Genomic DNA, 21,370 nt, shown 5'->3' on the forward strand with positions numbered 1-21,370 from the left:
TCCCTCTCTCTTTCTCTCTCTGTCTCTCTCTCTCTCTCTAAGTCTCTTTCTTATTCTCTCTCTTTTCTTTCTCTCTCTCTCTCTCTCTCTCTCTCTGTCTCTCTCTCTGTGTCGTACTCCATCTCAGTCTCTTGCTCTCCTTTTTACATTCTCTGGTGGTCTCACCATTCTCGCTCACTTTCTCTCTCTCTCTAGCTCCTTTGCTCCTCCTCTTTTCTTTGCTTGCAGGCCCTCACTCCCCCACAGGGAGAAGGAGAGAGAGTTTGGAGTGTGTGTTCTTCTCTGTTATGGGAGGGGAAACTCTTTGACTCTACAAGAGGCGAAGGAGAGGCTTAGGGAAGTCTACATTGTAGTTGCCATCGTATTAATCTCGTGCAGAAGGGATCATTACCGCATAGGGAAAATATGGCGAAATTGAATTTGTGCTTGTGTGAAAAAGTAATGATTTTCTGTACCTCGGCCTGTGTATCTGTTTGTGTGTGTGTGTGTGTGTGTGTGTGTGTGTGTGTGGGAGAGCGAGAGAGTTTTCTTTTCCCTCAAGCACTCTGCCAAGTTTCTTGTGGGTGTGTGTATTTTCTATAATAGTTGAAAGTGGCGCATACAGCAATGCCTTCAGTGGGTACTGTAGTTCCAACACACACACACACACACACATTGGGTTGCGGATCAGTTTCTCTAGAACTCTAGAAGTGTCTGGAAGTACATACTACAGAACTGCATCCAAATGCATAGGGTGTCTAGTATCTAGTTTGAGATGAAGTCAAAATAAACATTCAGACAAGGGAAGACCCCGTTTGTTTGTTCTTCTGTTTATATGTTTTGATTGTTGTTTTTGGATTATGTTTTTTTTAGATCTCTGAGGGTTTGGAAAAACGCTCTATTTTTGATGCACTCTAGAAGATATTTGAGAAATGCTGTCTTTCTGTGAGCTTCTTATAACAAACCTTGCCATATACTTCAATTCTTCACTAAAATTGGAAAATAGTAAATGGTAAACATGGGAATGCTAGTTATGTACCAGGTCAGTGGAGCAGTTGAGCAGTAGTAATAACTCACTCTGGTTATTTATTGAGTTGTGGCTCCTCACACATAACATACAAATTTAAGATTTTTTTAATATATATTTAAGAAGGCAAATATTTTCTTAGATCAGTTCATATCGTATCTTATGATATGATCTAAGTCTAGAATCTTGCTTGTTTGTCCCTCAGATGTTTGAGAAGTCTAGTGTATGGCATAGATTAGCTGTTTGTGTGTGTGTGTGTGTGTGTGTGTTTGAGTAAGCGTGTGAAAGCGAGCAGAGCCCTGGGCTTGAAGACTGACAGGCCAGGCCTGAGCCTATTTAAGTAATGGCGCGTAATGGCCTTATTTGCAGAAAATTGGTGAAACAAATTGAAATTTTGTGTTGCGTCAGGCGCACAATGAGCATGTTGTTTTGGCCTGCGCCTGGCCTTGGTCCTGGAGCTGCATATGAGCAGAGAGCAGGCAGCAGAGACCTGCCCTGGAGAAGGCCACATTAGTGTGTGTGTGTGCGTGTGTGTGCGTGTGTGAGAGAGAGAAGAGAAAATAAGGGAAGCCTTGAAACAACTCGAGGGGCATTTGTTCTTGGAGGGGAGTAAAGGCATGAAGGCTAATAAGAGAGAGTTAGAGAGAAAGAGAGAGAGAGAGATGAGTGGGGCAGATTCACTGATGAACATTGGGAACAGGTTTGTTGCTACAGAGTGTGTCCAAACAAGAGAGGCGAAACTTTGTTGAGATCTGATAAGCAGGCCCGTCCTCTCTGCTCAGTGTCACGCAGGTGTTGGGGCCTTTTATTTATCGACTAAGTTCGTCACCTTGGCAGCACCTCAGGCTTAACTGGAAATCCAGGATCTACACAGCCCTCTCTCTTGCCTTCACCCATGACACCTGTGTATGTGTTTGTGTGGGAGAGTGAGAGATGCGGGTATGGGTATGTGTATATAAGGTGAGGAATTTAGACAGACAAAATGGGCTGAGCAGACATTGAGAATGAAAAGTGTGTGGGTGCATCCCGTTATGCAAATAGAGAGGGAGAGAGGGTTGACCATTACAGTGATTGTCAGAGGACGAGAGTTTTGGAGAAAGAATGGGTATGAGTGAAGGACCGATTGAGAGAGAAAGATTCGGTGTGTTTGTGTGAGTGTGTGTGAGAGAGGGTGAAAGAGAGGCTGTGTGTGTGTGTGTGTGGGAGACAGACAGAAAGAGTGTGTTTGTGAGGTGAAAGAGGAGACGCAGGTGGAGTGCAGCTCCTTTTGTGTGCAGGCCGGAGGCCGCCGGTGCGTGCTAAGCCCTTTGCAAATCTGCACACAAAAGGCCAGCTTGTTGCGGGCCTGTCTTCTGGGGGTGGTGTTGGGGGGGGGGTGAAAGGCTCCACCACGGCCGCCGCCTGGCTGTCGACATTCCCCGTCATCTCCGAGGACTCGCTCGCTCGCTCGCTCGCTCTTTATTTCCTGCGGTGTGGCCGCAGCCGTAGACTCAGGTGAGCGGTGCCCAGGTTTTCCCGCAGACGTCCATAGAGACAGTGTTGGAATGCAGGGTATTTTGTTATTCAGAGTCAGTGGTGCCTTACCGAGGCCTTAGCTAGGCTGGCACGTTGTAGGCTGGCATGGGCCGTGCTGCTGAGCTTTGGCTGCTCTGGCTGATGCGCTGGCTGGCAGGATGAGGGGTACCCCGAGACCCCTCCACTAACCCCAGCTCCAGACTCCAGTAGAGGAGGAAGAGGAGGAACACATTGAGTGTCCATCATGGTTCTCTTTAAGTTCCTTGGGAGAGCTGAGAACTGAAAATGTTCCAAAGAGAACCTGTCTCAAGGAGAACCTTCTAGAAGTTCTTTAGTGGTAGTTGACGGTGCTTTACTTCATCGTTTTTTTGAATGAATTGGATGTCTCCTTTGTTCTGCATGACCTCCATGCACTCTTCTCTCCCTCCCTCCCTCCCTCCATCCATCCATCCATCCATCCATCCATCCATCCATCCCTCCATCCCTCCATCCATCCATCCCTCCATCCCTACATCCATCCATCCATCCATTTTATAATTTGGATTCCTCCGTCAAACTTAGAGAGGCTTGCAAACAGTTGAATAGCCAAATCCCAGGAGAAAGACATGTTGTCTTGTTTTTTAAACTCATTGGAAGCCTGCCTTTAGTTTTCTCTGAGGAAGTTATATCATCCTTTGTAGCATGCTGGTGGAGTTTATCTATTACTTTATGGGAAGACATGCGTGAACTTTGTAGTTAAGATACAACTGAACACAGACACATCAATCAACGAATGGCGTTAACACCGTATTCCTTTACCACCATGTTGAACGGGAAGAATTTTGACTCGAGGCTTGTGCCTACCACTCTCAGTTATGCATCATGGCCCAAGCATGTCTGTAGGGCCAGACTGAGACTACCACGGAATTAGTGTGCAGTTTGATTTGGTTAGATCAAAGTAAGTAACTGCTCATTAGATATTTCTGTCGTTAAATATTTCTTACTGAGCCGAGGGAGGTAAAAAATCCATCAGCATGATTGTAGCGGGTACTGAAGCAAGACCCGCAATCCAGCAAGCACGACGGAATTCCTCCCCCCCCCCCCCCCCATTCTCTCCCTCTTCCTCACACTCTCTCTCTCTCCAAACTCTCTCGCTCTCACTCTCTGGGTGCACAAAGAGCACACTGTACAAGGCCCTGTTTATAACCCAGGCCGTCCCTGCACTGCAATTTAGGAGGCGTGCAGCTCAGGAAATCGTCGGCCCCTGCCGCGGCATGCTTTCGCTCAGGGGATGCCATTCATCAGACGAGTAATTGGCAGGTTTTTTTTAAATACCTTGTTAGTAATTACCTTATAAACTAAATAACACAGCACTGAAGCCCCCACGGCTGGGGTTGACCCCCAGCCATAAGACGCGGCATCGTTGTTTTTTTTGTTTGCGAAAAAGTGCCTGCGAAAACGGCCATGATGGTGAGGTAGTCTGACTCAAATTTCTACTTCAGTTGTGCATTTTATGATTGAAAATCAGATTTGGCAGAAGAACCCAACTGTGTGGATGAGAAGCCGAATCCTTTCCTGGAAATGATCAGTGAATCAGAAGACACTCACAACTGTTACTGCAGTAGTCAAATCCACCATGCAACTGCTGGTGCAGCCACTGCATCTAGATCAGGGACTTGCACTCTGAGCTGTTTTAAGCTGATGCCTGTTGTTAGCAGTGCTGTACAAGTCAGGAAAATGTAACTGAGTATATCTCACATTTGAAATAGTTTGGAGAGTGGTCGAGAGTGTAAAGTGTTCATCAAAGAGAAACAAACCAGTATCAACAAATGCTCCCTTTTCCACCTACTCGTGACAAGCTCTGTCCGGGTGTATGTGTGTGGGGGGAAATGTGAGCTCGTTGACCCGTGTTATTAAAATACCCCCCCCCCCCCCCCTCATCTCCCCCTTGCCCGGCCCTGTTTGGACGTAATTAATTGAGCCGCCGGTGTCTGTGTTTTCAGAGCAAACAACAAGATCAGCAGGATGTCCCCGGAGCACCTGAAGCCCATGGCGGCCCTGGAGACGCTGGACCTTAGCAACAACAACCTGGCCGAGCTCCGCAGCGGATCGCTACCCCCCCTGCCTCTCAAGAACCTGTAAGTCCCTAGACCAGCCCCATCCCCAGCCCCGGCAGCGACCACCCAGCCTTCTGAATGACCGTTAGGGCCCTCAAAGGGACACTTAAACACCAAACGGGAGTTAACAGCAGCTGTGCTTACGCTATACCACACACAGAGGCATCTAGAAAATCATAACATCAAAAAGAATGTTGTATACTCATTCCTCTCTAGATATGATTACTGTAATAGTCTGTTTGTCTATTCCTTTTTATATTACATACCTATCAGGCGTCTAGGATAAAGAGTGCAAACTTTGGTTTTAGGAATTTGTAACTTTTGAGTTCAGATAGCTGTTATTTAAAAGCAAAATGGAAGGTCATTGACTCATTCGACTCTGCTTAAGGTACCTGAACAACAACCGGATATCTTTGCTGGAGTTGGGTTGCTTCGGGAACCTGTCCGCAACGCTCCAAGTTCTCCGGCTCAATCGAAACAAACTCTCCAACATCCCTGCCAAGCTCTTCCAGCTCCCCAATCTGCAGCATCTGTAAGTAACCCCTCCCCTCCCAACCCCAATCTCATTGGCTGAAACTCGTGCTTGGCAACCCTCATTGACCTCTGATTGGCCGTGTCCTCCTGCCTACAGCGACCTGAGCCGGAACCGCGTGCGGCGTATCGAGGGCCTGACGTTCCACGGGCTGCTCGGACTGCGGTCTCTGCGCATGCAGCGGAATGGCATCACTCGCCTCATGGACGGAGCGTTCTGGGGCCTCAGCAACATGGAAGTCTTGTAAGTTCTCGCACTCTTACTCTTCCGTGTTCCTTTTAGCACTGAAAAAAAGGCCACAACCTTATCGCCAGTCAATCTGTCCAGTCGTTTCAAATAAGTTTGAATAATATTTAAATCTTCACATGGAATTCAAGTATACCCAGTAAGCACAGTATTGTGGCCAAGCTCACCGTACCAGTCACTTAAATATGGCTTCAACAGGTGTGTTTTGCAAGCGCTTATTTTGTATCACCAGGTTTGTGCTTGTGGTTGTTACATGTCTATGTGAAAGTGTTCTGCTCACACATTGGCATATTTTAAGCAGCCATGCCTCACAGATATGCATAATGTATGTGTGGCTGTGGATGGTTTTCCATTTGTGCATTAAGCGCTGATGTGTGTGTGTGTTGTGTGTAGTTCACTTATGCATTGTGCACTAACATCTGTGTATATGTGTGTGTGTATTGCAGGCAGCTGGAGTACAACAACCTGACGGAGGTGAATAAGGGCTGGCTCTACGGGCTCCTGACGCTGCAGCAGCTGCACCTGGCCCACAACACCATCATCCGGATCCGCCCCGACGCCTGGGAGTTTTGCCAGGCGCTCAGCGAGCTGTGAGTGCGCCTTTATGCTTTTTTTTTCTTTCTTTCTTTTTTTTTTGTTTTTCTTCTCTCTGTCTTCCCCCTCCCCTCAACTTCACTCTTTCTTTTCCTTTTTTTTAATCGTTCACTTCTGTTTTGTCTTGTGTTTGCGCTTTTCTTTCGTGTTCCCTCCTCTCCACTCGTTTTCTTGCTTTGTCTGTCTGATTTGTTCTCTCGTGTTCATTCTCTTTCTCTCCCTCTCTTCCTCCCCCTCTCTCCCTCTCTCTTTTGCTCTCGGGCACCACCCGCACCATTCTGCTGCCAAAAACACAAGTGAGCCAACAACTCTTCCCTCCCCTCCTCTCCCCTCTCCCCTCTCCCCCAAACCCATCCCCCTCCCTCTGTCCTGCCACGTCACACCCACAAGAAAGTGGGTAAGGGGGCGGTCCATAACCTCAGCGTGATGGACCATAAGTGGCGGTGGGAAATGTCACCCCCTCCCCGACACATGCACAGACTCTTGCTCACACACACACACACACACATTTGGCCTTTCTTTCTGCACCTCTTTCTGTGTGGTTATTGTTTACAACTAGCACCCTGTTTTTGGAGATTTGCTGTTGAGGAGTGTGTGAGTGTGTGAGTGTGTGAGTGTGTGAGTGTGTGAGTGTGTGAGTGTGTGAGTGTGTGAGTGTGTGAGTGTGTGAGTGTGTGAGTGTGTGAGTGTGTGAGTGTGTGAGTGTGTGAGTGTGTGAGTGTGTGAGTGTGTGTGTGAGTGAGTGTGTGAGTGTGTGTGTGAGTGTGTGAGTGAAGACTGTGTTTGTTGCCAATTAAGCTGTAAATTACCCTGCACATTTCTATCAAAATCACTCCAGTTTGAGATTAGCACTCTTAGTGTGAGTGGATTTTGGTCAATGTTGAATTACACTAGCATTTTCTTTGGAGTCTAGAAAAGGGGTAGCTGGATCTTGTGTGAAAACCGACACTACTTATTCCTCTAGTTTCCATCAGGAATTGAAAGGGAAAATGAATGGCTGCCATTGGCCCCAAAGCACAGCCCTAATGAGCTCTCATATAATATGTGTGTGTGCAGCAGCTTTGGAAAATGCATCTGCAGGCCTGGAACACACCTTTAGGAAACATCCATGGCCATCCAAGGAGAGGCGACTTGTATTTTCAGTGTTTTCAAAGCATGCTGTCATTATAATGAAGCCCACAGCTTACTCATCTTTCTGATGTCAGTCTCGGCGTTGCCAAGAGGATTGCTGTGTCCTTCCGCGGCGGCTACGTGACATATCGTACCACTTCAGTCTTCCACTGTATGAGGGCAAAACCAAAACCACCTTATAATTCAGGCTACAACTTTTCTGGACAGTTGTATAACTAAGAATGCTTTGTAATTTAAAAAGAAATAAAGACACCTTTAGAATGAGAGGAAAATGAGTCGCTTTGAAATGAGAGATTACTTAAAGATTTTGTTAGTAGCTGCTGTTAGTAAGTTAGATGGTTAAATAGAAAACATAGCCTAACCCAATCAAAAAATGGCACGCACACACAAACACACACACACACACACACACACACACACACACACACACACAGTGCATTTTGGCAGTCTGCCTCTATATGGCTGTAATGTTCTGCTAGTTCTCCACACCATCAAAGGCTTCCCCCATTTTTTTTCTTTTAAAGTACAAAAGGGAGAAACAGACGTTGTATTGTATATGTTGGCACCCCGTCTCGCTCCCCTGACCCATAATGCCTCTCTTCTCTTCTTCTCCTCTCTCGTGTCCCAGGGACCTGAGCTCAAACCACCTGACCCGGCTGGAGGAGTCCAGCTTCGCGGGCCTCAGCGAGCTCGACCAGCTCCACATCGGCAACAACAAAGTCAGCTTCGTCGCCGACGGCGCCTTCCGCGGCCTCTCGAGGCTACAGACCCTGTGAGTAAAAGCGAGAAACGGGGCTGGGTTTGGGGTAAGGGGAGGGGGGTGGCAGACGAGCCTTTTTGTCGGTTCAAGGTTTTGCGCTCTCTTGAGTCGCAGCTCAAGAGTTTTCTTACTTCCAAAGCAATGGGGTGTTGGGGGCAGGAGGAGTAGAAGGGAGGGAGGGGGGGTCTTTTTGAATTTCCAACTCAGAGCAGTGGAGTTAAGTCTGGGGTGTTGCATTTTCCCCTCTGTAAACCCCCCCTCCATTGCCACCTTCCACCTCCACCCTCCACCTCCACCCTCCCTCTCTGTCCACAGTGGTGGAAACGTACCCCTGGTGTTTGTTTTGGTACGTGAGATGGTTTAGCGCATTGTGGTTTTCTCCATGGATGTTGGGGAGGGAAAAAAATCCCCAGACCTCAACGAGTCTGCTCAGAGAAAAACTAAATGTGCATACATACTTGTGCTCTCTCTCTCTCTCTCTCTCTCTCTCTCTCTCTCTCTCTCTCTCTCTCTCTCTCTCTCTCTCTCTCTCTCTCTCTCGCACCCCTCTCTCTCTTTCTTCCCCTGTTTCACATCACTGCTTCAGTCCCTTTCCCCTGGAAGGCTACAAACTGTCTGCCTCCATTTTGCCTTAAACAGAACCAAATGTTAGCCATGCATGAGGGGTCAGTGCAGGGCAGGTGTTCAGGGGGGTGACTGCTTGGGGGGAAGGGAGTCGGAGGCAAGGAGCGTAGGGGTCACATTGCCCCAACCCCCCCCCCCCTCCCCCAGCCACAAAAAGACCCAATCATTTGTAACCAGGCATGCAAAGGGGAAAAACTAGCTGTTGGAAATAATTTAAGAAGGGAATGGGGGGAGTGTGTGTGTGTGTTTTGCCATGAGTTTTTGCCCCACCCTTGCTGCAGACCCACTGTTTTTACCCCTTTACTGCACATCTGGGTTGTGCCAATTAGCAACTCTGTGTGGTTGACTGAAAGGACTAACTGATGCTGACTACATCTGCTCCGAACCTAACAAGGTTTAAAGAATCGCATGGTACCCAATTGTGTATTAATCAAATCGTTATTCATACATAATGTTAGCATGACTGTTTTAAGATAGTGTGAGTTGCCTCTAGTCGTCTCTCAGTCGACGACTGAAGACTTCAACTTCAGTTTAGAAATATTATACATTCCGCAAAAGAGCGAACCATGATTTTTTTTGTAAGTGTAACAGGAAGTACTTATGGCCTTGGGAACAGCCTGAAAAGTATTTTACACGCAAGGTCTGAGTATTCCTTTGAGAAAGCAAAACCAATTGTGCGGCTCTTTAAAGACCCACAAAAAGCACTCAGAGACTTCCGACTGGCAACGTGGGGCCCCTACATGGCATTCCTGTTTAACTCCGCTCCACGCGAGCCCAGCGCTGTCTTAAGACTCGTGAATGCAGTACGGCTCTTGGTTTGGGGTGTGGATTTTAACAATGTGGTCGCACTTTGATGTCTCGCAGGGACTTGAAAAACAATGAAATCTCGTGGACCATCGAGGACATGAACGGCCCTTTCCGCGCCCTGGACAAGCTGAAGAAGCTGTGAGCTTTATTATTTTTTTTTATTTATTTGTTTGTGCACTTTTTTGTCAAGCATAAAATGTTGAACTTTGTAATTAAATTAGAAACATTAGAGCTATGTGCTGTGGAATGAGACTGACCATAGAGGAAATGTCTGTCTGTCCTCGTCCAGATTTCTGCAGGGAAACCGCATCCGCTCCGTTACCAAGAGTTCCTTCTCTGGACTGAAAATGCTGGAGCACCTGTGAGTATTTCTTTCTTTTTTTTTTTTTCTCTCTCCTGATATTTTTCCCCTCTAATATACCTTATGGTCTAAAAAGTAAAACATGACTCATATGTACCTGTCATTTTCTCTTCATAACCACTCAGCCTAAAAATATAGACGTGCCCGTATGCCATTCATAACAGAAGCATGTGTCTAATGATAGAAGTGTTGGCCCGGTTAAGGTTCAGAAAAGCGCAAGAGGACTGTGTCCACATTATTACCCTAGTCTAAAATCAATTGCACCTTGTCCCCTAGTCAGCCATGTTGTTTAGTTGCATCATTAACTAAATATGTTCCGTAAAGAGTGGTGGTCATCCAGGGTTCCAGAACCCCTTTGTTTGTGTTTGGTCGTGTTTGATCGACATTCTGAGTGATCATGTTCTGTCTTCTGTTTTCCCCTTTACAGAGACCTGAGCAACAACGCTATCATGTCCATTCAAGTCAACGCCTTCTCTGAGATGAAACTCCTCACTGAGCTGTGAGTTCCCCATATCAGTTCTGATCCATCCCCTGCTCCAGCATGTTCCTTATTCCCCTGTGTAATTCTGATTCCAGTCTCAAGACAGACAGCTCATTTAATGCGCCGCACAGTTTAACTTCTGTGCTGAGTCATGCCATCTATGCACGTTTATTTTGTTTCGCTCTACTTATGTCTATTTTTCATGACGTACCATTCGATCATGTGCTCATTCTGGATTTAGTCATTAATTCTCTCGCTCTCTCTCTCTCTTTTTCCTTCTTTCTCTCTCTCTCTCTCTCTCTCTCTCTCTCACGCCGACAGCCACCTCAACACGTCCAGCCTGCTGTGCGACTGCCAGCTGAAGTGGTTCCCTCAGTGGGTGGCCGAGCACGCCTTCCTCCCGCTGGTCAACGCCAGCTGTGCCCATCCCCAGATGCTCAAGGCCAAGAGCGTCTTCATCGTCGGCCAGGAGCAGTTTGTTTGTGGTGAGTTTCGCCCTCGCCGGCTCGCTCGCTCGCTCGCTAGCCGCTCGCTAGTTACTGTTCAAACAAACCCAGGAGGGCCAGGTTGAACAGTCAGTCAGTCTCTCTCTCTCTCTCTCTCCCTCCCCCTCCCTCTCCCTTTCTCTCTCTCTCTCTCGATCTCTCTCACTGTCCAAGCGGGATTAGGGTCTGGGCTGAGCGAGTGGACATGTCCACTCTTTTTTCCACCCACCCCTCCCCTCCCTCCCTCCTTGGGCTTGTTTGGATGGTCGCTGTTGCACGAGTCTTTTGTGCTTGCAGGTGGAAAATGTGTAATGGAAGGAGCTGGAAAAGCAGCGGTTTTCCTATTAGCTCACAAGGTGTCTGGGGTGGTGGGAGGGGGGGCCCACAAATGTGGTGATTTTCCTCAGCACGATGTGTTTCGAAGATATTATTTGGAATAGTTTATGAGGTCAAATTCACGTGGACTAACCAGGAGTTGGTTGTGTACATGTTTGATGTATTTTTCTGAGACCCTGGGTTTTCACTCGGCTTTTTCTCTGCATGGTTTATAGATGACATCCCCGTCAGTGTGGTTTGTGTGAATCCAGAGCGAGCTATTTTAATTTGGTTGTTTGTTTGCACGTTTTGTGTGTTTTGCTGTTTACATGCATGTTTTTGTGTGTTTTGCTAAAACCCTGGGCTCACACTGTGCATTTTGTTTTGTGCGTGTGTGTGTGTGTTTCCAGACGACTTCCCCAAGCCTCAGATCACGGTGCAGCCCGAGACCCAGTCGGCCATTAAGGGCACCAACGTGACCTTCGTGTGCTCGGCAGCCAGCTCCAGCGACTCGCCCATGACCTTCGCCTGGAAGAAGGACAACGAGAACCTGAACGACGCCGAGATCCACAATCAGGCGCACGTGCGGGCCCAGGGCGGCGAGGTGACCGAGTACACCACCACCCTCCAGCTCCGCTACGTGGACTTCTCCAGCGAGGGGAAGTACCAGTGCGTCATCTCCAACCACTTTGGCTCGTCCTACTCAAACAAGGCCAAGCTCACCGTCAACAGTAAGTGGCCGTGACTTCGCATATTAAAACGGTACATCACCATGCATGAGTTATGCGGGTCGTGCCGTGTCAAATCAGACAAAAACGAGGAAAATGGTTGCCGCACCATCTCAGATTTTCCATACAGGATATTAGTACATTATATGTGGTGTCCTATTAGTATTTTAGAAGAAATAATCATAAGGCGTTAAGCACCTTGTAATGTGTTTTTTTGTAGAAGCTAATGGTCCTGTCAAGTACAAATCTTAAGCTCCACCCTCTAGTAGGTCTTGACCAGATAATCACCCTGAAACAAATTCATTGAGCTAATTGAAATGTACCTTTTTGTCCTACAGTGCTCCCTTCCTTCACCAAAATGCCCATGGACCTGACCATCCGAGCTGGCGCGACTGCCCGACTTGAGTGTGCCGCAGGGGGCCATCCCTCCCCTCAGATCGCCTGGCAGAAGGACGGTGGCACTGACTTCCCCGCTGCCCGCGAGCGGCGAATGCACGTGATGCCCGAGGACGACGTGTTCTTCATCGTGGACGTGAAAACTGAGGACATTGGCGTGTACAGCTGCACTGCCCAGAATACAGCCGGAGCCATATCTGCTAATGCTACGCTAACTGTGTTAGGTAAAAACAAGCAAATCGCTATGACTGTTATCTTTTATATATTTCGTGTTATGTTATGTTAATTCAGCCGTGGGCAAAGATATGTTTATATGATAAAAACTGATCGCATAAATATATCATATACTGACCCTAGTTACTTAGTCCTAGAAATGTGGGCTATTGTGGTAAGCAGTAGAATCGTGCTGGAATGTACTTGGGTGGCTTCGGCATGTATAGTTTAATAAATATATGTATAAATTCTTTGTTTTTTGTTCAAGTAACAAGTTTCCATTATGTTTATAAATGTGTTTGCTGTAATCTGACTTGTATTTTCCTTTGTAGAAACCCCCTCATTCCTGCGTCCTCTGACCGACCGCACCGTTGCTAAGGGCGAGACGGCCGTGCTGCAGTGCATCGCCGGGGGCAGCCCCCCTCCCCGCCTCAACTGGACCAAAGACGACAGCCCGCTGCTGGTCACCGAGCGCCACTTCTTCGCCGCCGGCAACCAGCTGCTCATCATCGTGGACGCGGCCGAGGGCGACGCCGGCAAGTACACGTGCGAGATGTCCAACCCGCTGGGCACGGAGCGCGGTCACCTGCGGCTGGCCGTGCTGCCCAACCCCAACTGCGACTCCAGCCAGCCGCAGCCCACCACCACCAACCCGGACGAGGACGGCTGGACCACGGTGGGCATCGTGATCATCGCGGTGGTGTGTTGCGTGGTGGGCACCTCGCTCGTCTGGGTGGTCATCATCTATCACACGAGGCGGCGCAACGAGGACTGCAGTGTCACCAACACTGGTGAGCACTGCCTCAGTCTTGTTATGGAGAAAGTGGAATATATATGAAATTCGTGCTGAAATATATGAAAAAAATGAAATGTTTGGTCAAATTCAGACAAACTATGTGAAATTCCGGCTTATATATGTACATTGTATGTATGTTAAAAAGAAGAAATGATCACATTGATTTGACATGCTGCAAAATCGTAGTCATTCTGAGGCATTAAAACAAAGATACAGGCATTTGTAATTGACCGTGTTCCGTTCTTGTTTCTCCATAGATGAAACAAACCTTCCAGCCGACATTCCCAGTTACCTGTCATCTCAGGGAACGTTAGCAGATCGCCAGGATGGATACGTGCCATCAGAGAGCAGCAGCAACCATCAGTTTATGGCTCCTCCGATGGGAGGCTTCTACATGCAGCCTAAAGACATGAACGGTAAGAGCCAGGTCACTTAACGAGCAGAGTAGGCTACAACATCTGTCTTAGTGCTCCTCGATATCAGAATTTCCCCATTGGTCTTCCTGCTGCTTTTGCACAAGGTTAAACCAGAACATTGCTGGACTGACTTAGTAGCATCTTCTGTCCTATCTGTATTCATCTGTTGAAGCAGAACACTAAAAGCACTTTGATATTGAACAAGCCCACATTTTATACAGTACTTTTGTGAATAAATGTAAACGTGCGGTTGTGTTGGTCTTTCAGGTCTATGCCAACTGGATACAGGAAGTGAAGCGGACATGGAGGCGGCCATTGATCCTCTGCTTTGCCATTACCAGGGCCCTATTGGCTCGCTCCTTAAACAGGGGAACCTGTACGGACCAGACCCTACTGATGTCTTCTCAGGTAGAAACCTGTCTTTCTCTTTTCCCTCGTCATCAACTCGTGTTTTCTTTTCCTCCGTCTCCTCCATTCTGTTATTTTCGATTCCTCTATCTTCTGTTTCTTACTCGTTCCTTCTGTTGACATATGTCTGTTATATCATCTTTTTCAGTTGATTGTACGCAATCCTCTTGTGCTGTGCTGAAACCACAGTGCTAGCATTAGCATTCGTTAAGGATTTACACTACACTTCTCCTGATCTAACCTGTCTCCCCCACCACCATCACTCTCCTCCAGGCTGTGGCATGGACCAGAGACCCATGTGCATCGACTCCTACAGTGGCAGCCTCAGCAGTGCCAAGAAGAGAGACTACTTTCCCTGCCCGTCCGGCTTGGGCGACTCCTACGACCACATGGCCTCCAGCGTCCTCATGCAGCTGCCCAGTGCCAGCCTACCGGGGACGCTGCACGCCCCGAACGACAGTGCTGCCCACCTGGCGGACCAAGACTGCGGCGACTACAGGCGGCCTCGTCCCCCCTCCAATAGCTTCATGGGTACGTTTGTTTGTTTGTTACATTTTTGGGGGGATCATCATGTCCGTGTCCGACCGTAGTCCATTGGTTGGACTTTAAGGTGCGCTGTTATCTTCTCTCTATGACTTTGTTTTCTTACTAAACTTTTATCTGAAGGCTCACTCTTAAAATGTATGACTGGGACAATAACAAATATCACAGGCTTTTTTTTTTTTTACAGGCTTTGAGTAGCCAGAAACTGACATAAATTGAGACATATACCCCTGCCTATAGTATGGCACAGTTCAAGCTTCCATTACTTTCAGATGTGTTTGGTATGCTCAGACGTCAGCACCAGGGTGAGACAAGGATACCATTTGAAGTCTCTCAGCCCTGAATTCCAGTGCCAAAAGAGATAAGCCTTTTGAGGACGTGTGCGGCCAGCCGCCAAACATCGGGCTTACACCACACCCCACAGAGTTCAGCTCATTCCCCCACACAAGGGCAGGAGAACTACAGAGCAATTTAGAGGGTTTTCCTTTTCTTAGACTTGAAATTGGCCATTAAGCATAGTAATCCGTACGTGTCAGAGCGGAAATGGCAGTTTGTTGAGCGGAGGTTGAAGAAAGCTCAGATGAAATGACAATTGAACTCTTGTGTCGGATCATTCTCGTAAAAATTGCTAGTTGAATCCCTAAATGTGCAGCAGGCTTAAGCAGTGCACTTTAGGTGATGTGACAGATTGAGCAATGTACTTCATTTAGCAATAAATCTTTCTTACTACAGCCTTGATTATAGGATTGTATATGTCCCTGAAACCAAATGTAAGATCATGCAGTTTTTTCATAACAAACTCAGTCGAGCTGTCTTAGCACATCAGACTAACGGTGTGTGTTTCATTTTCTTAGGTACATTTGGGAAAGCTCCATGGAGGCCTTCCAAACAACAGGTGTACCCCGGTTTCACAGCAACCGGGGTGACCCAAAATGGGGTCACGCTCCACGAGAACCCCTACGCCGCGCTGGAAGCCGACTCTGGCCACGAGGAAGACAAGGACCCCGCCCCGAGATACGAGGACGTCGTGCAGGACCAGAGCCTGGGCATCTACGAGCAGCCAATCGACATCAACAGGACAGAAGGACCATTTCAAGGACCCACACAGGCTAGCACGTAGCGACATTGCTACATTTCGCCAGCGATGAACTCTTTTTGATGGGACATTATTTCAGCCTTAGTTTTGAAAGAAGATGACCAAAAAGACAAGACGTGCTACCTCAGTATGGACACTTACACGTCCGGGACCCTTTTGGTGTTTGTGAAAGGATGAATGGACAATTCTATGTACGACCTTCTTTGTCTTTGTGAAAGGATGAATTGACATTTGACAATGACGTGTACGGACCTTTTTTGTCTTTGTGAAAGGATAAATGTGACTGCATGGCGAAACCAGTTGCTTTGGTAAAATTTACAAAATTAAGTTATTGTGCTCACATGAACGACCATAAACTAAGCTTTCCAACTATATGTACATCGAGGGTATCGCAAAAAGTATTGCATCCAAAGTTGGCACGGTTCTCCCGTCACGATACGCCAGAAGAGGAGAAAATCACCTTTTTAAGTGGCGTGGACAAAGGGAATTTCTGCTAATGTGTTGAATCTTCACCTAAGTAAAGTCAGGGTCTAACAGTCAAAATACATGTTTTTCCGTGAAATTTGTTCACAGTATGAAAGTGTAGACCGTATACTGTCAAATTATGCGAGAACGTGTAATTCGACATTTTAACCCGAACGTTTGTTTATTGTGGATTTTCTCAGAATAGCACCGTGTGCAAAGCGACTGGTTTCGTCTTGCAGGGTCACAAATGAACAATTCCATGTATGGACCTTTTGTCATTGTGAAAGTTATGAATGTAAACTGTTGATAAGAAACCATTCAAAGTAAATGCAGACCTTACTGGGGTATAGTAATAAAGTCTTTTTTACTTTTGGGAAATGACATCAATACAAGATATTGAATATATATAAATATATATATATACATTTTTATACAGGGTGTCCGCGGGGTCTTAAAAAGTCTAAAAAAGTCTAAAATTACACATTTTCGATTTTAGGCCTAAAAAAGTCTAAAATATAGAGATATTTGCACTGTAAGTCTAAAATTAAGTTTGGGTAATTTAAGACCTACGTTTCAATGCAAAATATCGACAAAGGACTAATGTTTTTTGGTTTTGTTTTGCGTCCTTTTCCACGCTGTTGAATGCTGCCCTTAAACTGTATGCAATGCGGGCTAGAATTGCGAAACATTATTGGCTAATTCTTGTAATTGACACTTCTCTGGGCCAATCGAAGGCTAGCACTTGCTTCAGTTCTCAAGTTGAATCTTGAACACAGCGCCAAGTTGACGTTTGGATAAGACGCCTGGCTACCGCGCCAGTCATTATGTCAGGGACGACACCGCGTTCGGTTCACAAATAGGAACGTAGAGGTAAAGCGGCCCCTTCTAAGTGCATTTATTTCTTGGACCGAACGCCGTGGAGTCCATTATCCCACTTATTCCAGTGTTACCATTTGATTTGTGTTACTTTCCTGTTATGATGTAAACGAAACAGAGACGGTGTAACTAGACAATCTTTGGTTTAAATCGCTAAAAAATATGTTGTCTTGTTAGTAGAACTAGGCTAGGCCTACTTTCCACCACATATCAACTTATTTCTAAAGTTCTATCTCTTTTCTATGAACCTTTAGCTTTGAAACATCAATTGCCCTATATGCCATCCAACTAGCTAAAATCAACCACCGTCATGTGCGACAATGTTATGTTCTGAACGTCTACAGCCTGGATGCAACGTGACCGTTCATTTTAAACTTCACAACGAGTTTGCCAAATTACGGCCAACAAATTGGATCTAGGTCATAGGTGTGCAAATAACGTTTAATGTACCCTCTGTAGAACGCAGGACGTGCATTGATTTGCATTGAGCTCAATAAGCATCAAACAGATTAATAGGCTAACTGGAAAAAAACACCATGCAATATCTAGCTATGGTGAAGAAGAGTATGTGATGATGTGGGGCTATTTTAATTTCTAAGGCCAAGGGAACTTTATCAGGATGCATAGTATCCTGGATCCATGAAATAGCTGGCCTTTAAAAATAAAAACATAGGCATATAAAAAAAAATCCTCCTGCACCTATGGGAATTGACATAGGGGTCAAAACAGGCCTACTTACTGTATGCCCCCTGTATTTAAGTGAGAAAATGTATTCATTTCAATACATTCTTCATTTTTTGAAGAAAATCCTTGATTTTTACTCATTTTTTTAATTAAGGCATGAAGATGATTTTCTATTCCTTTTTAAAGTCAACTTAAGCATGGGTTCAAATGCGTATTCTCCCCTGTGTGTGTGCGTGTGTGTATGTTTGTGTTTACATACATCATACATGTATATATATTATATATATATATATTAATATAATAATATAATATATAATAATATATATAGTAATACATAACCCCCCCTGTTGGACACTGTCACCTTTTTTACACTGAGGGGTTTGCAGGTCTGGATGCAGTAGCAAGTTTTTGATTCTCTGTGTGCGAGCAAATGTCAATTGACCGCAATCTGGCTTTGTTATTTCTTTTTTTAATATTTCGTGAAGGTCTTAAATTTAACCCATGATGGTCTAAAAAAGGTCTAAAAAAGTCTAAAATTGCACTTGTTAAAACCTGCAGACACCCTGTTTATACAAAGTCTAAGTATATTTTGTAAATTAATAGTGTACATACAAGCCATTATTTTTGCTTACCTTTTTCCCTGAAAATGTAAAGTTGTTGAAATGTTGCGACCAAGTGTATCCAGTTACTCATGCTTAAGCTATTTGCTGAGTAAAGCACTCTTTTGCACATACCCATAACCTAATAAAACACCATAACATGTGCTGCTACGTACATTTATCTTGCTGTGATTGTCAATTCATTATGAGTTTGCACCCTTTTATCTTATATTACATTATTATACATACTATACTACATTGATGATAACTGATGTGTGTTCAGTAGTCCTAATTCCAAGTTCAGTGCAAGTACATCTTAAAGAAAGTTATTTTAGTTTGCTCTCATTGCACCATTAATTTATTTGTTAAAGTAGAATGATTACGTTTGTTTCAAACTACCTGCTTTTGAGCCCTTTCCCGTTTGCAGTGTATAATAGTAACTATGATGTGGTGTCAAGTTTACAGTTACTAGGATTTGAGGGGTTATTACAAGAATCTGGCTTAGTGACTAAGTTAACTCTGGGTAGGTAGTGAACCTGTTAACTTAGCCAGACTTGCCACTTCGCTTCATTTTTAGAAAACTGCTTCAAACTTATTTTTTTATTACTACAAATCCAGTCAATTTTTCAAGTCGATCAATCCTGATTAGCTCACTGTGTCTTATGTTCAGGACAAAGTGTGACGGCAAAGTCTTCAATTGCTGCCCTTGTCAAGGACAGAGTGGCCGTTCTTGCGCTCACCCACAGTCCTTGGCAGGGCCTTGTTGACGTGTTGTGGCCAGCGAGGTTGGCAGCACAGGGGGTGGCCTCACCCTACGCTTCCACCTCGGACCTCCAGGAAGGCTAACCGGTCGGACGGCCTCCGTCGACCGTCTCGACCCCCCACACTGCTGCTATCCGAGCCTAAGGAGCCACCAGGGACCGTATGCAAGTGTGTGTGTGTGTGTGTGTGTGTGTGGTGGGTCAAGGATGTGAGAATATACTGTTGAGAGGAGAGAGAGAGAGAGAAAAGCCAGTCCTCTTCTAAAAACCCATCCTAGAGCAGGAAAGAGGTTTCGCTTGACACCGGGAAGGGATTTCTGAGCCAGGGGCGTCCAGAGAGCCAAGAGGCGAGAGGATCAGGAGATGGTCACCTGATGAAGTCTCCTGAGCTTTTTCAGCGAAGGGGAGGGGGAGGGGGGGCACCCAGTCAAGCCCACCTGCAAACTCCACAAGGGGCTCTGTTCATTCGGTGCGTTTCGGCTCCAGCCGAGTGACTCATTCTCCCAACAGTCTTCTGGCTCGCGCATCCTAGAAGGTTTGTTTTCCCAGAGATCGTTTTTTCCCCAACCTCCCTCATTTAAGCATGGAAGGAAAAAGGTGTGCTTGTGCCCGGCGAGCTCTCTTGGAAGCGACTCTGCGGCCCGTTCTCCCTCCCCATCTCCCGCCTGCCCGCCCCGTCTGAAACGAGCGAGCTCGGGGATGGCTTCTCTGGCACGAGGGGTCCCCGCAGGTATACTCGCAATCTAAACAGTCTCCGGCGCCTCAGCCCCGAATTTTAAAAATGTGGCTGGCGTTTCGCTTCCAGGAAAATTCGCCTTGTGTTTTAGGGGAATTTAGGGATTGAGGCCAACGAGGTGGGGTGTTCGATCTTGGTAATTCATGCTAATGTAAACTCCAGACAGCAACCCCCACCACCTCCCACCCTCCACCCTCCACCCCCCACTCCCAAACACACACACACACACACACACACACACACACACATCCCCTCGAGCCCTGAAAGTTTTACATGCTGTGAATGCACCTTCCCCAGCCACGCTCACGCTCTGCCAACAGTAAATTTAACCCCCACGAGCAAAGAAGGGGAGAACAGTCTGTTGGAAGTGGTGCCAGAGCTTTAGCGAATGCAGGGATTAGCTCAAGATGGAGGAGCCACACACACACACACACACACACACACACACACACACACACACACAGTCAAACACCTGGGAGCCAGCTGCTGACGGAGGGACCGCTGGAAGACAAACGCAGCGTTCTGAGACGTGGGCCGCCTGTGAGATCCCCTTCACTGACCCACTGCTGATCCTGAGCCTCAGCCATGGGTTGATCAAAGACCAAGACAAAGAGAACAAACACAAGTAGGTCAGACTTGAGCCTTAAAAAGAGTTACTCTTTGTCTTCATCGTTCAATAACAGTGAATCACCATGCAGAATTTAGACACATTTGCTTCATTTATGATTGTTCTGAACAATTAAAAATAGTCTAATGAACGCAGCAGCATATGGCTGCTGAAGAATAGTCCGTCAGCTCATCTCAACAACAATCTGCTTCTGGCACGTTTAAAGTTGTGCGTGTGGATGTGATTAACCTCCAAACAGTTTGGTCGAAGCTTAGACAGTTTATTTACCCGTGCTTCTCTGGGCACGTTCATCAAACGAGTGTTATCCAGAAACAAATTGTGCCCCAAACAAGGTGGATGGGGAGGGGGGAGGGGGGGCAGATCAAAGTAAAAATCTGAGTTGAGATGCTGCCAATACATGGATTTGTCCTAGGGATGGGCCATGGTGGAGATTGTAGTGTGTGTGTGTGTGTGTGTGTGTGTGTGTGTGTGTGTGTGTGTGTGTATGTGTGTGTGTAAGGGGGAGCTGGGGCAGGGAAGGGAAAAGGGTAGAGGGGGGAGGGTTGTATAGCCCCGGATTCCAAAATAATTTCCTGTCTTTGATTTTGGCTCCGGAGAAACGAGACAGGAAATCAACTATTCTTCAGACCACCAGTGACTGGCATTGGGGGAACGCTGACCAGAAATCAGCTGTTCCCGGGGTCTGACCTGGACCATGTTGTGTCAGACGAGGGGAAAGAGCTGTAGTCCACTGATCACAGGCCTGTAGTGTAGTGGTTAGGGCCCTGGTGGAGCCTCCACCCGTATGACTAAGCACAGAAAATGAATTTACCATGCCAGAGCCTTATCTCACTGCCAGACACTGGGAATTTCGTAGCTAATTTGCCCTCATTGCTGCCAGATGTGGCAGGACGCAGACAGATGTTTGTGATATTCGATGGCCGCCGCCGGGCAGTCCGGCTGGAATTGTTATTCTTTTGTTGTCCGAGGAGATGTTCTAGAGAGGGGGGTTGGGGGGGGCGGGGGGTTAGGTCAGGAGAGGAACCACATTTTTTTGTACTTGTTGAGTAGAATACAATTTTCAGGATTCTTT

The 21,370-nt window shown here is 46.6% G+C and overlaps 1 protein-coding gene across 1 annotated transcript in view; it reads left to right on the forward strand.

Annotated features, from left to right (window-relative positions):
• Window positions 1–18,346, forward strand: part of LOC134062093 (leucine-rich repeats and immunoglobulin-like domains protein 3) — a 30,315-nt gene extending 11,969 nt beyond the window's left edge. Inside the window, exons 4-19 of the mRNA XM_062517977.1 lie at window positions 4,504–4,638; window positions 5,006–5,149; window positions 5,249–5,392; window positions 5,842–5,985; window positions 7,749–7,892; window positions 9,369–9,449; window positions 9,601–9,672; window positions 10,100–10,171; window positions 10,475–10,638; window positions 11,364–11,684; window positions 12,020–12,301; window positions 12,623–13,081; window positions 13,344–13,502; window positions 13,770–13,910; window positions 14,184–14,441; window positions 15,308–18,346. Of these exons, the coding sequence (XP_062373961.1) occupies window positions 4,504–4,638; window positions 5,006–5,149; window positions 5,249–5,392; window positions 5,842–5,985; window positions 7,749–7,892; window positions 9,369–9,449; window positions 9,601–9,672; window positions 10,100–10,171; window positions 10,475–10,638; window positions 11,364–11,684; window positions 12,020–12,301; window positions 12,623–13,081; window positions 13,344–13,502; window positions 13,770–13,910; window positions 14,184–14,441; window positions 15,308–15,573 (2,986 nt within the window). The 3' untranslated portion in view covers window positions 15,574–18,346. The remainder of the gene's footprint in view (window positions 1–4,503; window positions 4,639–5,005; window positions 5,150–5,248; window positions 5,393–5,841; window positions 5,986–7,748; window positions 7,893–9,368; window positions 9,450–9,600; window positions 9,673–10,099; window positions 10,172–10,474; window positions 10,639–11,363; window positions 11,685–12,019; window positions 12,302–12,622; window positions 13,082–13,343; window positions 13,503–13,769; window positions 13,911–14,183; window positions 14,442–15,307) is intronic.
• The last annotated feature ends 3,024 nt before the right edge of the window (window positions 18,347–21,370 follow it).

This window comes from Sardina pilchardus, chromosome 17 (genome assembly GCF_963854185.1).
Source record: "Sardina pilchardus chromosome 17, fSarPil1.1, whole genome shotgun sequence".
Taxonomy (NCBI): domain Eukaryota; kingdom Metazoa; phylum Chordata; class Actinopteri; order Clupeiformes; family Clupeidae; genus Sardina; species Sardina pilchardus.